The sequence below is a fragment of the Echeneis naucrates genome, chromosome 9 (genome assembly GCF_900963305.1).
Source record: "Echeneis naucrates chromosome 9, fEcheNa1.1, whole genome shotgun sequence".
NCBI classification, from domain to species: Eukaryota; Metazoa; Chordata; class Actinopteri; order Carangiformes; family Echeneidae; genus Echeneis; species Echeneis naucrates.
The window spans coordinates 7,339,403-7,355,477 of NC_042519.1; the positions used below are offsets into that span (position 1 = coordinate 7,339,403).

The 16,075-nt window shown below is 39.1% G+C and overlaps 2 protein-coding genes across 10 annotated transcripts in view; both read right to left on the reverse strand.

Moving 5' to 3' along the window:
• Window positions 1–8,494, reverse strand: part of gapvd1 (GTPase activating protein and VPS9 domains 1) — a 29,842-nt gene extending 21,348 nt beyond the window's left edge. For 7 of the 9 annotated variants that reach the window (XM_029510737.1, XM_029510734.1, XM_029510736.1 and 4 more), the window contains exons 1-2: window positions 2,125–2,309; window positions 81–348 (exon numbers count right to left, since the gene is read on the reverse strand). In XM_029510737.1, coding sequence (XP_029366597.1) covers window positions 81–348; window positions 2,125–2,309 — 453 coding nt within the window. Of the gene's footprint in view, window positions 1–80; window positions 349–2,124; window positions 2,345–8,347 lie in introns of those variants that run through there. The other 2 variants (XM_029510729.1, XM_029510728.1) reach the window with 1 other exon arrangement.
• A 3,493-nt stretch (window positions 8,495–11,987) lies between these two features.
• Window positions 11,988–15,200, reverse strand: unm_hu7912 (un-named hu7912). The gene has a single exon (XM_029511501.1). The coding sequence runs from the start codon at window positions 15,198–15,200 to the stop codon at window positions 11,988–11,990; it is 3,213 nt and encodes a 1,070-aa protein (XP_029367361.1).
• Window positions 15,201–16,075: the final 875 nt, after the last annotated feature.

Genomic DNA, 16,075 nt, shown 5'->3' on the forward strand with positions numbered 1-16,075 from the left:
AGAAGATGATAAAGCTATTAAACTTTCTTTCACAAATTGTTTCTCTGACATGTGAAACTCAAGATGGGTAGACCCCTGACCTGTAGCAAATAGCTCTCATCCTCTTGCATTATACAGTTGCCATAAAGTGAAGTGAAGACTGTATGGATGACCCCTTGGGTGTGCTCTTGATTCAGCCTCTCTCCTGCCACCAGGCATGAAGCCACCAGTCTGGGATTCTCCCTCAATCGGGCTAAAAACTCGCCATACATTGTCTCCTGGAAGCCCAGAGTCTTGTAGCCATCAACAAACTGTGTGTCCTCCAGCATTTTGGCATGTTGGCAGCATTCAGCTGGAGAGGCTTCCGCGCTGTAGGAGAGAGTTGTTTACTAGTAGTTACTAAAATGCATACATAAATTCTACTAACAACTCTTTCTCACCTGCAAATGCTCATACATTATATCCATGTTAACATATGCACAGGCATTTACAATTTACAATTAAATGATCAATAGTGTGCTCTAGGTACAATACAAGAACAACAAGAATAACATTTGAGAAATGTATTTGTGAGAACATGAACCTGTACTAAGAAATTACCATGTATCACTCCAAATTCAAAAGGTTTGCATTTAGTCTACTTCCTGACAATCTACGGGCTCCACAAAAATAAGTGACCCCTTTAAAATTGCCTGCATTTTTGTTGCATGGTATGCAGATGGTCACATGTTCATCAAAGTAGCAACTATCAGAATAAATAACACAAATCATTGCATTGTTCTTGTCCATATTGAAAATGTTATTCAAGTATTCATATTCCAGTTTCGAGAAAGAATGTAAACCCCTTGGCTACTGGCATCAACAACAGCTAAGTGGAGTCAGACGTTCACAAACTGTGTTGTCAAATCAAATTGTGGTTAGAGCTGCTCTTACTTAAAACATTTTCAGTGTACTTCATGCTGTTACAACATGTCTCACAAAGGAAGATCTTAAAGTTTGCGTAATACTAGAAAGGGTTACAGAATGTCTTTAGAGACAGTCAGTTTTAATTAAAATGTACTTTAAATGTTTGACCGCTTTAGTAAAAGAATTTATGTGTAAATATATTAATTTGATTGATTAGATTGATTTTTAAGCACAGGTATCAAGAATTAGAAAATTTCTTTGGTGTTGGTATCAATGCCAAATTTTGTATATCTAACATCACAAATTGTTATTCAAATTATGGCACATGGAGCATGTTGCCCTGCCAGGGACACCAAGACACCACATCATTGCTCCCCATAAAAATAAATAAATAAATAGCCTGAAACTTGCATATGTAAAAATAGGGAACAGTAAACCAACATCTCAGAGGTGAGGCTTTGTTGCCTCTTGGCCTGGACAGTTCAACTTCAGCTTAATTCCCATGCGGATAAAGGATAATTACATCATAATGTTAGGGTTGCTTGTCTGTCTGCTGAAGCTCAGTAGAAGTTGGATGATACAGCTGGACAAAGACCATAAATATGTCCAGACCTTAACTGGGTAAAATGCTGTGAAATGAGCCACAGAAGGAAACTGACACCAGAAATCTTTAGAATATGTCTGAGCAAAAACAGTTCTGCTACCAGAATGATCCAAAATCCTGAACATTGAGCGTGTCTGACGAGCAGCTATTGGAAATGCGTTTAAGGCAATTACTGCCAAAGGAGGCCCTACCAATTCTTAAATCCAAGGATGTGTTTAACTTTCCTATCAGTACTACAATTGTTTAATTTAATGTTGATTACTGCTTTTGGTTGTGTTAATTGCAAATACATTGTGCTTGCCAAAACTTGACTTGGAAAATTGGATCACATTTGATGACCCTTTCATGGATAAAACTGTCATTCCAAGGGGTTCACATACATTTTCTTGCAACTGTACATTGCTATTTATATTTTACATACATCATTTACACAAATGTTTTTTTGTTGGCATGACCAACATTCTAACTCCCCAAAAGCAAAAATTGTTATTTTAATGTCTGGGTACATTTTAAATTAAACAAATCACAGAACCAAGTCAGCTAGTTCACCCAATTTCTCATGTATATACTGAACTAGGCCAACCAGGTCAGAAAAGTCTTTTAGCATTGGAATAAACTATGATGGTAGGTCTGACCTGGTGAGAATGAGACGATCAAGGTTGATCCTCTGCTGCTTGGCAATCCATGCGGCCCGGTACAGCCTCTCAGCTGTCTTCAGCACATCACTGTTGAGCCTCTGGATCAGCAGCTTCTCTGATGCCACATATAGCCGCTCCTGCTTCAGGTGGTGGGCCAGAGTGTGGATGTCTGGCTTCACCATCTTCACCAGCTCAGAGCAAGCAAAGGTGTAAATGACTAAAGCACAAAGAGAACAAGATTAAATGGAAATGGAATTGAGATGAATATGTGAAGTCCTAATTTAGCAAAATCTCAAATAACTTTTCATCAAATGTCAGACCTAAATGGCATTAGCATTAAAAGTCAAGCTATTATTCAGCATATGAACTTATTTGTATGCACTGTGGCTGTGGAAATAATCCTAATGACATCATCACCAACTATTTTAGTGTGTATATCAAGACACCAAATTTATAACAGATCATGGAATTTGAAAAAGGGTGCCAATTTAGCAGCCATGGTCTAATGAAATGATACCATAGGCTGTATAGTAGGAAATGTGAGATCCAGTTTTTCAAGAGATTGGGTTGTAAAAGGGAAAAGTCTGATCTTTCACATTTAAGCATTAACCTGTTTAATCCCAATTTTTTTCCTGCAAAATAAGTGCATGCATTTCATTCCTTAGACCTGACTAGTACATAACTTGCATGATTTTTTACATTTTATGTTGGTTATGTTAGTGAAAATGTAGGTTATATATACACTCGGCAACCACTGTTGCCAGTAGGAAAAAGCATAGTCAAAATCTACATAATTTCTTCAGTTTGACCTATTCACACATTAATAATCAGGATATAACTAAGAAGTGTAACATATTGCAACTAGGAATGATTACAATTGTTGTCAACATTTTATTAGATACATAAACATACTATGACAATGCATACTGAAAGGAACCAACAATGACAACAAATGACGACTGTGAAATTACTGTATTTCACAGTTGTCACTTGCTGTTGAGTGTACAGTATTACAGTATTCAACAAAAATGAAGACACCTTGGCTAGGTGTCTTCATTTTTCTGTACCTCAAAAACTGTGTAATAGGTGTAACATTACATACTGTGCATACTATAGGATACTATTAGGGACAAAATAACAGCCTCATGAACTGATTTCAACAAACAAATATCATCCATTTAACAGAAGTAATGTGACTTGTTCCATGTCTGGAGTAGCTGTATCAGCTTTAACATATTAAATTGCAACAAAAACCGTGTGTTAGTTTTTTGGTATGTCATACCAATCAGAGAAGGAAAACTGATTTTTTTTTTAATCATGGTTACATTCTAGCACAAGACCTTACTAATGATTTCAACAAAGATTTTAAACCTAACCCAAAGCCATAGTACTACCTGTGCTACCACATCCTTATTATTCTTGTTTACAAAAAGTCATTATTTATTATTTGGCTTGTAAGTGCCCACAACAAATAGTGAAATAGTAAGGTTTTATTCAAAGAAAAAAGCAGGGAATGGTTCCCTTTTCTGTGAAAACCTGGCAGAAAACTAGCTTACACATGATGTTCATGTCATGCAAGGGAAGTGCATATTTGGATTCACTGTGTCGTAAACATGGGCACAACAACAATAGCAAAAGCATGCTTTTTCAAATGCTCCAGGAGATGTTACATAGCAAAATATGCAAATAACTCTTGATTTTCCCAGGTACACACAGCCAATATACACAATCAAAGCTGCATGCATGAAATTTGAGCGATTTCTTGGTGAATAGTTCGCACAAAAGCCTCTTTCTAGCTTGTAACTAACATTCATTCATTCATCTTCAACAGCTTATCTGCTGGAGCCAATCCCAGCTCACACTGGGCAAGGGTGGGGGACACCCTGGACAGGTCACCAGTCCATCACACTCAGACCTACAGACAATTTAGAGTCACCAATTAATCCAAACATGTCTTTGGCCGGTTAGAGGAAACCCAGGCAGGCACAGGGAGAACATGCAAACTCCACACAAAACCCGCAAAACACAAAAGACAAAACACCAAACCCGCAACTTTCTTATTGTGGGGCAACAGCGCTAACCACTATGCCGCCGTGCTGCCGGTAGCTAACACAGAAAAACACAAATTTTGTGGAGGTGAATGAGACTCAAGTAGAGAAAACTACTTCAGAGTGGGAATGACTGCAAGGCAGTGCCATTGCTTGCAAGCTAACAGACAACCACAGCGTTAGAGATGATATGCCTGACAAATCAAATTGGTTATGCAGATTTACACACATAATGAAAGCCTCCATATTGAATACCCTTGGCAAACCAAGAATAAACAGTGATTTCATCCTTCATTTCTGACTACAGTGAGAGATTATGATTGTTTTTGTTTTTTTATTCTCAAATATTACTCCATTACAAAAGCACATTCGGTGTGTTATTGTGTGGTTTGAGAAGGAAATCATATTTAAAAGAGATCCCTCTTAAGGTGCAGCTGCTACTCATCATATGAGAAACTGGCTGCCACCCAAAGTAGCAAATAATTTGCTTATAAACTTTTGTTAAAGAAAAACACGCCAGCTGATCGTGAAAATAATGACTCAACTATCCTTGAAATAACCCAACTTAGCATTGCAATTAGGGCTGCAAAATTTACAAAAGAAAATAATTTTTATTTTGGCAGATTATGTGAATGCAGTATAAAATATGAGTTGGAATTACTGTTTCTCCATCAGATTTTCTCTAAAATATGACGTTTTCAACCAAACAAACATTTACCATAGGCAGGATGTGATTTAGAACAGCGGTCCCCAACCTTTTTTCTTGGCCTGCGTCAAGAGTGAGTCATAGACGGATGTAATGGAGAGAATCCAGTCATTTTTCAAAATAAAACAGTTAATATTCAGATAATAAATTAAACATAAATAATGTAAGTTATTTATTCTTTCTGTGCGGCCCTGTTCAAAAGACCCACGGACCAGGAGTTGGGGACCGCTGATTTAGAGGACAGGGTGTCTTTGTAGCTTCGTGGTGCCTATGTTGCCATGGAGAAGATATAATTGCTGACCTCTAAAATTGATAGCTATTGAAACCAACAAAAGCTGACATATAAAAAGTGAAATTTTGACATTTTTTATTGTTGTCCATTATATGTTGACCATTAACATCAATGAATTAATTATTACATTAAAACTAGCTGGTTCATTTTTAATTGCTTTTGTCAAAGGAAGATATTGTTGATGTAGCTCTAGAGTAATGGATCTAGATATAATGTATAAAAAGCTAATATTTCCTGTAGTTTCTTTTGTTTGCATTTTAGGTCTGAATGAAATGACAGGTAACTGACTGACACATTCACTCTTGGTGCACTTCCACATATACACTCATGTTCTTGAATAAGCACATTCCTCACATACTTGGAAAGGAAGTGAAAAAGCAACTTGGATATTAAGTGGCTGGCAGAGAGGGTAGCTGCCATTTAACATAGCCTCCTGTGTCTGTCAGTTCCAGTACAAGTCACTACATAGAGTTACCTTGTGAGTCAGTCAGAGACCACTGAGGAACTCTGACAAAGAAGCGAAACCCACTAACAGAGTGTGAGTTGAGGCAAAATCTTTAGACTTATGAGAGGTGGGAGTGACGGTACCTGTGGCAGGACAGCCACCGAATATTGTTAATTTTATTGGCAAAAGGACAAATTATTCAACCATAAAGTCTGAGAGACACGCAAATGGACAAAGAGAAGACTTAAAATGCCAGGGCAAGTCCTACTAATGAATAGGATTTAAATTTCAAATTAATTTTTATAGGCAAAGTACAGTTCAACACTCCTTTATAAGGAAATGTAAGTACACACCACAGTACCAGGGTGAAGATGCTGGAACACAGCCCACTCCTCCCACTACATGGTCACACTCACCAACCAAGCGAACAAAGTGCTTTTTATAGCTATTCAAAGGATTTCACTTTCTACAAAGGTACTCATGGTTCTGAGCCAACATCCTCTTCACACTTCCCTTCGAGATAATTTCTTACACTCTTCAGCAAGCAAAAACTGTGTGTGTACTACTTACATGAGGTGTAGGAGGAGTAGTTCACATATTTTTGGAGTAATGGAGTAAAGGAAATGAAACTGACACTGAAAGCTGAGGGGTTATATTCTGATTCTTTGGGTTCTTGACCGGTGGGTGTAGCTGTAGGTGTGTGTGAAAAAGGCGCAACTCTTATTTCTACAGCCAGATGTATCATACCTATGTCTGTAATTATATATAGTCATTGTATTATCTGATGTGGATTCAGATCAGTTTTTGCCACTTAAAAACAATGGCCAGAGAAAAAAAGACAATGCACTGACCTCACACACTACTACGTACTGCCAGATAGCCCTAACTCTTATTTTAAGGTAATCACTGCACCAAAGGAAAGTTTTACTTAAGTGTCTATCATACAACAAGCTGTTGGTGAGCAAAAAGATTGAAAAAAAAAAAAAACAATACACATCCAAGCCGTTTCCTTCAGTGTCTCGATCTACTTAATTCCATCTTTTAGACCAAATACCGAATGGAAGCCAGAAAAAAGCTGTCCCATGTCAGAGGTTCCTCCACATTTTGCCAAGAAAACAATATTTAAACTGGAATTCATAGCATTTATTTTTATCAGTTTGCATATTTAGTTAATCGCTGGGTGTAAAATCTACGTTCAATGCATAAACAGCATTTACCATTAACATAGGAAAAAGATCATTTGAAACAGTTCACAAAGGTTCTGACACTTAATGGTCTTGAGGTCAAATTTATGGTGGTAATGTGAGATGTGAGGGTTTTTTTTTTTTATTTTGTTTTTGGTGTCTGTTGAGCATAGCCTTCAAGCTTGTTGAAGAACTCAACAAGGCAGGTTAAATTATGTGTTGAGTGAGTGGGCTTTTGTGAGAGATGTGACAACACAGGATTAACAGTGTGTAATACCTCGCCACAACACTGTACTCATAACTGCTATTAAAAGCCAAGTAGAGCAGCCGCATTCACACAAACAAACAAAACCAGCTCTGCCCTTCAGTATACCAGCACCAATTTGTACTTATCTACCTCAATAAAAGCAGGTACTCAAAACACTCAGTACTTTATAAATAAATGAAACCATGAAAGCAATGATTTTACTGTCGTGTTTTAAATGTTGTGCTGTGATCTGTATTCAATTATCTGCGAAACTTTGACTCTCGGGCATAGTAACAAGAAAACATGAACCCATTTCTTAGAAATAAATGAGCCTGGGAATTCAAGATGTGTGTGAGCTCTTGGGCAAACTTCAACTTAAACGTCACTCCACTCAAAACACGAGATAGACATAATTTACCAGCAGCTCAGTCATCACAACAGAGGAATTAAGTCCTTTTGACAGAGCCTGTATTTGGGATGATAAACATTTAGTCATTACAAATAATGGCAAGTTATTGAGACTAGCCAATAAAGCCATAACTTAAGCAATGATGAAGGACAGTATGGAGGTGCACTGATGGTGATAGAGTTAACAAGTTTTACAGATACACTCCCACTACTTTAACTTTCTAGTTACTACAGAAATATTGGACAAAATGGAGGACATGATGACCTAAAGAGTCAATGGTAATATCCACTGCTAATGCTAAATCACAGTATGTTATTGTATCTCATGGCCTTGCAAATACCGAGTCGACTGTTTTTTTTTGTTCGGCTAAACTTCGGACTTTCCTTTCCGCTGCTCAGTGGGTTGGGGGGGGGGTATAGTTCACACTTGGGGCTTACAACGTATAATGTGCTGCTAACGTTTGGTCTGGATGGGATGGTATAGCAGCCGAGATTTAGCCAGGCAAATGATAAAACTCAGATGAAAGAGGTTCAATTTACGTCGACTCCCGCTTGGTTGCTCCGAGGTAAGAATCATATCAGGCGCACCATAGGGTCAACTAAAGGCTATAAAGGACACTGATAAAAACCACATAAATCCTAGCTCAGTCCCATAGTACAACACCTTGTGTTTGAACTTATTTAAGCCCAGACTGCAGGCTGGTGGACTGTGCTTACCTAGCAGAGAGGTGCTAACGTTAACCAACTTGTATTCGGCTAACGTCTGCTCGTCGTAGCAGGGTAAGCTAACGATAAGCTAGTTCGCTATGTTAGCTTAGCTTTAGGCTGCAAAGCTCTTGAGTGGCCGACTGAGACTAAGAAAACAGGTTGAGGTTGATTCGGAAACTTACCGAACGCAATTAGCACGTACTGGCACTCCTCCGTGTATCTAAACACAGCTGATCCAAAGATTTCTCGAGTCAAAGGGCTTGTTGGTTGGCGGTTAGCCGTCTCCCTCTCTGTCCGCTGCAGGAGCGAACACCGCTGTCATCTACTGTCATCACGAGGAGACCTGCGAGACGCGCATGCGCGGCAGTTTGTTAAAGGTACATTTCACAGTGAAGCTGAGCTGATATATCACCGAGAGTTTGTTTCTAACAAATCCTACATCTGATTTAAATGGAAATACCATGCGTTAACTATTGATTTAATCAATTTAAGTTCCCATGCTTACTCTCTCAAAATTGATTCGTAGGCAACTTGACTTGCATTTGTCTATGAAGACATTTCGCCTCTTATCCAAGGGGCTTCATCAGTTCATGCTTGTTGGTCTACTAGTCCGCACCAGTCTGACCAAGTGGTCTGGGGGAGGGAGACGGCTAACCGCCAGACTACTGCGGCGAAATGTCTTCATAGACAAATACAAGTCCAGTTGCCTACGAATCAATTTTGAGAGCGAGAACAATGACCTGGATGAATGAGAATATTCATAGACGTATCAACCCATGCTTACTCTTGTACATGTGTTTACAGAAAATTTGTAAAAAAATAGCAAATGTTTAATAGTTATAAAATACTTCTTCAATATTCGATACATATTGGAAATATCAGTGTATACTTCGACAAAGTTTGGATTACAATTTACTGTAAAAAAAATATCTGTGTGTGAATATGTCTGGACCCTGTCGACACAATCATTTTCACTGTCACTAAATTATTGCTTTAATTCAATTTATAAAAACGAAACTTGATGCAGACCTACAGTTATAACACGAATTCACATGATATATCTTTACCAAACTGGACCCCTACAATGATGTCAAGAACTGAGAATGGTGAATGGTGCCAGTTACTCTGAGCTGTCAGAAGAGAAAATAAACATGCCCCTGAGACTCAGCAGAAACACTGATAAGGTTCATCATCTCTCTGGGAATCGAATTTGTTATAATGCCTTTCTGTCTCACAGCTAAGATAGCAGGCTACAGATAGAATGGATGTGATGTATTTAAAGATTTAGCGAGTTCAGTCGAAGTAATACATTCACTATTCCACTAGGTGGTGGTCTAATGACGCTTATTCGTTCATTCAATCCGCTTTAATCACGTGATCCGTTTCCGGGTCACGGGGGCTGCTGGAAGCCAATCCCAGCTCACATTGGGCGAGGGCGGGGTACATCCTGGAGAGGTCGCCAGTCCATCACAGGGCCAACACACAGAGACAGACAGAGACCAACAACCACTCACACGCAGACCTATGGACAATTTAGAGTCACCAATTAACCCGAACATGCATGTCAAAGAACACCTTGAGGATTCCAATGCAAGCATGAGGAGAATATGCAAACTCAGCAAAGAAAGGCCCCAGGGATTTGAACCAAGAATCTTCTTATTGTGAGGGAACAGCGCTAACCATTATGCTGCCATGCTGCCCTAAAACATTTAAAAAACATTAAATCCTTGTGTGGGCAATACATATTACAACATTTATATAATAGAGTGAATGTAGGCATTTCCACATCAGGCAATCTTAAACAAAACACAGGGTCTCATCAAAAAGAACAATAAGATACAATTTAGAAGGATGCCATTTGGAGCAAATGATTATATTTTGATCTTTTATTAACCAGATTTACCAATTTCATGTTGTTGGTTATAGCTATAGTTGCCACATCCTACTAGAGGCTTTAACTGTAACATTGTGCTCCATACAACGTCCCCCATATTGTAATTTTAAACCTGTATTCACTGCAAACTGGCATCATAACCACAATGTTTTTATTGTTATTATTAACACTGACTCACCCAAAGGCAGATCAAGAGTGGAGCATTAAAATAATGATGCATGATTTATACAGTTTGAAGACATTCAAACTGGTAGCATTTTGTGCTATGATACACAGCTTGCATTAATACAAGGCTTATTAATTTGTGATTCTCAATTCTTCTCCGTAATGTTTATACAGTGACTTATCTTGTTCTTTTCTGTTTCTTGTTTGAATAGTCCTGTATGTACACACGTAAAATTAAATATTCCCAGCTGAAGACCAAAATCTATATGTATGTATAGATTAGATATGGGAGACAAGTAGATGCAAAGCCACAATGCTGATTGTTAAATTCCATTTATTGTATATTTATATGTAGATTATAAACATCACAAAATAGAAAGTTGATGGAGGTCTTGCACAAAGATATATATAATCAAGTAAAAGAGCAACCTTATATTAGTCAGCAATGGAAGCAGGCATATCATCATATCAGGGTTGAGTGCTGCAGCTGTGTTAGGAACATTCTTATTTTATAATTTATGTTTTAGTGCAAACAAAGTCTTTGCAGCTCAGAGCTCAAAGGAATTTAATATCAATAATAAAATAGGGTTTTACAATATAGATGTTAAGGTTGCTCTTTTATTGCATATTGTTTAGGAACATACTGTGGTATTAGTTACAATAAGGTCTCAAGGTCGTGATGTTCAAATGATCTAATATTCAATATATATACCTCTTACATTTCTATGCATCAAATTGTATCTCATTAACATAAAATTTTATTATAAGCAATATCAATATTAAAATACCTGAATATAAATAACATGCTTTGAGCAAAATAATTGTTCATTTACAATGGTTCAAACAACCTAAGAGCTGTCAAGCCTTTAGAAATAGCTAAACCTTTACATTGCTTTGTGTCAAATGCACTATTTTTTATTTTATTTTATTTTTTTAGACTGAAGGCCACTTTCAAACAAAGCAATTTATAAGAAGATGACATCTTATCAAGTCTTATCACATGATGAAATCAGTCCTGACAAAAATTCTTTATGAAGTGGGAAAACAAATTGGTGGTTTGATTGTAATACCTTGTCTATCAAACAATATGTAATTAATCAATAATATAAAATGAAATACCCACACAACAACACCATACTTAGGAAATAATACTTAAGTAGTAATAAACAGTTGTAATATTACAACCACTGTAACAAGGTATAATATAAATTTCTGATATGAGATTTGTTGGAGAAAAAAGTGGGTGACTGTTACAACATGAGACCTGGCTGTGCCTACTATAATGTGGAGGCAATGAGATGTGTACTTCATAAATATTGTGTGCTTCATACATTGGCTGCAGAAACTGCACAGATCATACATGTTCACATCTTACCTAGTCTACATGCAGGCTATTAACTTTTCCGAGTGCAACAGGATCAAAACAAGCCGAAGACATTATAGGGCAACTTTTGTGTGTGTACTGTGTGTATATAGTGTCTTGTGATAAAAGTATATATATATATATATATACATATACATATATATATATATATATATATATATATATATATGTCTGTGTGTGGGTGTGTGTGTGTGTGTGTATGCATACATGTGTTTGTGTGTCTATGGTAACAAACAGAAATAAGAGAAAGATAGAACGGGAAACTTCACATATTTACACAAATTTCCATATCAGTGTTCAATCTGCTAAATCACACCATGTATTTACAGTATGTACAAATATTGTTCTGACATCATTATCATTACTGTTTAGTGCTATGCTATATAATATCATCCAAGAGATTAGGAGTACCCACCCAGTCCAGTGTTCTTGGCTCAGATGCAGCCATGATCATGCACATGAACTGTTTTCCTGTTCTCTTATCTATTGGGTAGATCGTAGTAGGAGTGAACCTTTTGTTGCTCTCCACAAACTCACACAGCTGATTATAGATTTTGGGATACTCGTGACGAAGGAAGACACCTCTGGTCCTGAGCTCACGCTGGATATTGACAAAGCACACCTCTCTAGCTTTTCTTCCTTCCTCCCCCTCCTTGTCAATGTCTGGTGTGCCTGGAGGTGGAGTGAGGATGAGTGTTTCCATTTCACTCTCCTTCTTGAGTACCTTTTTGTCAGGGCTTGAGGAAGCCAGTGACACCTTTGCATATTTTCGAACTGTTGGCGCTTGGACCCTTGGTGAAGGTCTATTAGGCACTAGTTCACCAACAGCTATGGATACATTCAGAAGGAAACATTCATTGGGGTCGTACTCATTACCTGCCTGCTGCAGTTCCTTGCAGTATTCACCAAGGTTGTCCTTGAAACCATCCAACTCTCTGAGAGATAAGTATGTGGGAGACATGAGGAGACTTTCAAGCCCAACTTGCAAGAAGTTGTCAGCTGTCTCTGGATTAGCAAAACCCAGAAAGAGAATGCCTCTCCCTCTGGAGAGGTAGCCAGCTTTAGCAACACGAGAGAAGGCTTTGTGGATCTCTGAATTCTCTCTACAGAATTTAAGAGTGTGTCGACACACACTGCTGACTCGGCCATAAAGACAGGTCTCTTTATGGGTCTCCCAGTCATCCCTACGGCAGTTTCTCGAGCAGTAGAAGGTGTAGCAACTGTGACATGATTTGAAGTACAAGCAGGCGTTGAACATACTCTCAATCCGTTTGCACTTCTTGTTAGCACACACCATAGTGTCATCTTCATCTGTGCTGTGGTCTGGAGAACATTCTTCTGCACTCCTTTGTAAAGCATCACACCCACTATCAGGGTCTTTGATTGTGTCAGGGCTGGATTTAGAAGACAGCAGCTGTGTGTTCAGACTTCCTAAGTTTTCAAGTCCAGAAGATCCTCTTTCTTTGTCATCGTCTTCGGTAATTAGTTGTTTTAACTGATCCAAAAGGTCTTCACTTGATTTTTTGCAAGTTGGCGGTTTGTAATCAACAACCAAGTCAGCTAAGAGTTCATCCAGTTGCTCTAGACTCTGCTGGAGAGAGAAGTTGTTGTGTTTTCTGTCTTTGGTGATGTCCGCTGTGGTGGATGGCTGTTTCTGATGCATTGCTCGAGGAGACAGTGTCTTTTCACCGTCCAGCCTATCCCAGGTGACAGAGTGCACATCGCGGCGCTTGCTGTTGGCTGCACATATGTCATTGTCTGTTATTGTGATCTCAGGTGTTACAAACCAGTGCCCACTCTTGGTATTCCTCCATGGATTGTTTGAGCCACCCTTCTCCAACGAGTTTTCGGAGAGTGACAGTGCAGCGTAGCGCCTTGGTGAGCTTGAGAGGTTGAGAATAACAGGCTGAGATGTGACATCCGGGGGTGCCGCATGTCTTGCTTGGTAAAACAGGTTTTCGTAGCTTCGTCCACGAGGCACCGATTGCTCCCTGTCATGTTGTGGATATAGAATATTGTCCCAAGATTTGGAATGGTTTTTGACCTCTGCTCCTAGTCTGCTTGACTCCACACAACTGCTAGTAAACCACGGGGGTATGCTGGGATCTTGCTTTACTCGTGGTGGTGTGTGCTGAGAGGACTGGTTGGAGTAACCAGATATACTTGAGCGATACCAGTCATCTGAAAAGGCCTGAGACATCCGGGGACGTCGGCGACCCTCTGTATGATACGGCCTTGCTGGAAAGTACTGCTCTTCAGGCGAGCTTAATGGTTTCGGGTAAAACAACCTTGAGTTGCTCATGTGGAATGGATTAAACCTGCTGTCCTCTCCATAGTAAGATCTAGACAATGGGTTCTGAGAAAAGTATGATCCTGCCTCACTTGTGGAATAAGGCCGACCATAGACAGAGTGCGTCTGCTCTCTGTTGCACAGGTGGTCTGTATAATATGACCTGACAGGAAGCGTGTGCACCCATCGAGTCCTTGGATCATACTGACTAGTCAGTGTACTGCCATGGCTGGTTAGACTGGACCGATCATCCTGAAAGTACGCTCTGGAGTAGGGATGCACTTGATACCGAATAGGGTCCTCAGTGTAGAAAAACTTAGTTGGTATGTTGGGATTCGAGTAAGCTCTTTGTTCTTGACTCAGATACGGTGCTGTTGGTGACGGCATTCTGTGCATGTCTAAATGCTGGTAAGAGATGGGAGACATGCTGGTGGTGTAATGATATCCTTGTCTAAAATCTCCACTATAGCATTCACTTGGAGTGGGTGTTGGAGAGACAATCTGCCGTGGTACATACAACCCTCTACTGCTACTCGCCTGGGAGTATCTCTGCCAAAGATGCTCAGTTCTCACATTGGGAACCTGCCTAGATGTGTGCTGCAGTACAGCAGCATCTGGTTTAATGTCCACACGGCACCTGACATGAGGGGTTATGGCTGGTTTATCTGGTTTATCCTCTTCAAAACAGTCTGAGACATAGAGGGGAGAATGAGGCTGCAGCTTGATAGGATGCACCTCATTCAAAAAAGCCCTGTTTGAAGGGTAGGATTCTCGATGCGTGTCAGAAGTCCTCAGGGTATCTGACGCAGGCTGAGGTGCATCCCTCCCCTTCCTGGCTCCTGGAGGAGAAACTGAGATGGGCACAGGAGTGAGGGTGGCCTTAATTCTCGGAGCACTTTTAGATCTTGTTCTCTTTTTAGAATCCGACCATGTAAGATGGCTGTTTTTTTCTTGGCTGGTGTGCTGCGGGAACTGCCTGGTATTAAAAAGATCAGGAGATGAAAAACGAAGATGCCCCTGTTGATCTAATCCATTCCACATTAGATCTTTGTTTAATGTCTCGTGCTCAGCCCTCTTGTAAGGGTACTCCATTGAGGAAGAGAAGGTCTGTGGGTCATCCAGTGACTCAATGAAGTCGAAGCTACGGCAGTGTCTTTTGTTAATGATTTCTGGTTTGTCAATCATTTTCAAGTCACATTGCCGGGAAGAGTGGAAAGAAATTGAATGGTCAGTGTTTGGATTAAGAGTAATGTCCCGATACAGAGTTGATGCCAGTATATCAGGCGGATGCGTCCGTGTCATCTTAAAGGAACTTCAGGGCTCTCCATTCAGTGTGTTTCAACATCAACACAGCCTGTGGGAAGACAAAACAAATACAACTGAATGACTACAGTTAATATGTGCTCAGTCCAGGAAACAAATTTCTCATTTTAGTTTATTTCATTTATGCTGATCATCCATTATGTTAAAATCTTGAGTTAAGTGGGAATATTTGATGGATTAGTCTCTATGTTATCCAGCTGCGACAATGTTATCGTTTTTATAAAATGAAAATTTTAGATATGTGTCCAAGATGGTACAACAAATTCAGTCTTTTTTTTTTTTGCTTTAACTTTTTAAAATTTCCTTTAAAAACTTATTTGAAATATGAATCATTAAAAATTGTCGCAGGGAATAATATGAATGTTATTTTCAGTTATTTAATTCATGATTTAAATGTGATCAAGGATCATTTCAACGTGTTTAGACAGCATTATTGCAGCATCTATTGGGATCCGATTAAATGTGACTTTAAATTTCTGACTAATTCAGCGCAGAGCAATTTGGTTTTCTTCTTTGAATTATTCACCACTTTTAAATAAGTAATACACAGACAACCGCTCTCAAACTTAGCGTTAAGAACATCCAAAAGGTTTCTTTTTAGCTTGGCAAACAACGTCATGGGTAAAATGTTCGATTTCAACAATGGATTCCTATTTTTCACACACATGGGCTTTCTTGTTGGCACTCACCCATGAGCTAACCCTGAGTTACCATCTGTTCATCATGATGAGAGAGGACTGACCAGCCATCTCCCCGTCCTGTCTCCACAACACACCTCAGTATCACGTCTGTTCGTGCATGACCAAACCTCGACAGACCAATCTAAACCATTATTATTCGCTGCTTTGCTTGGT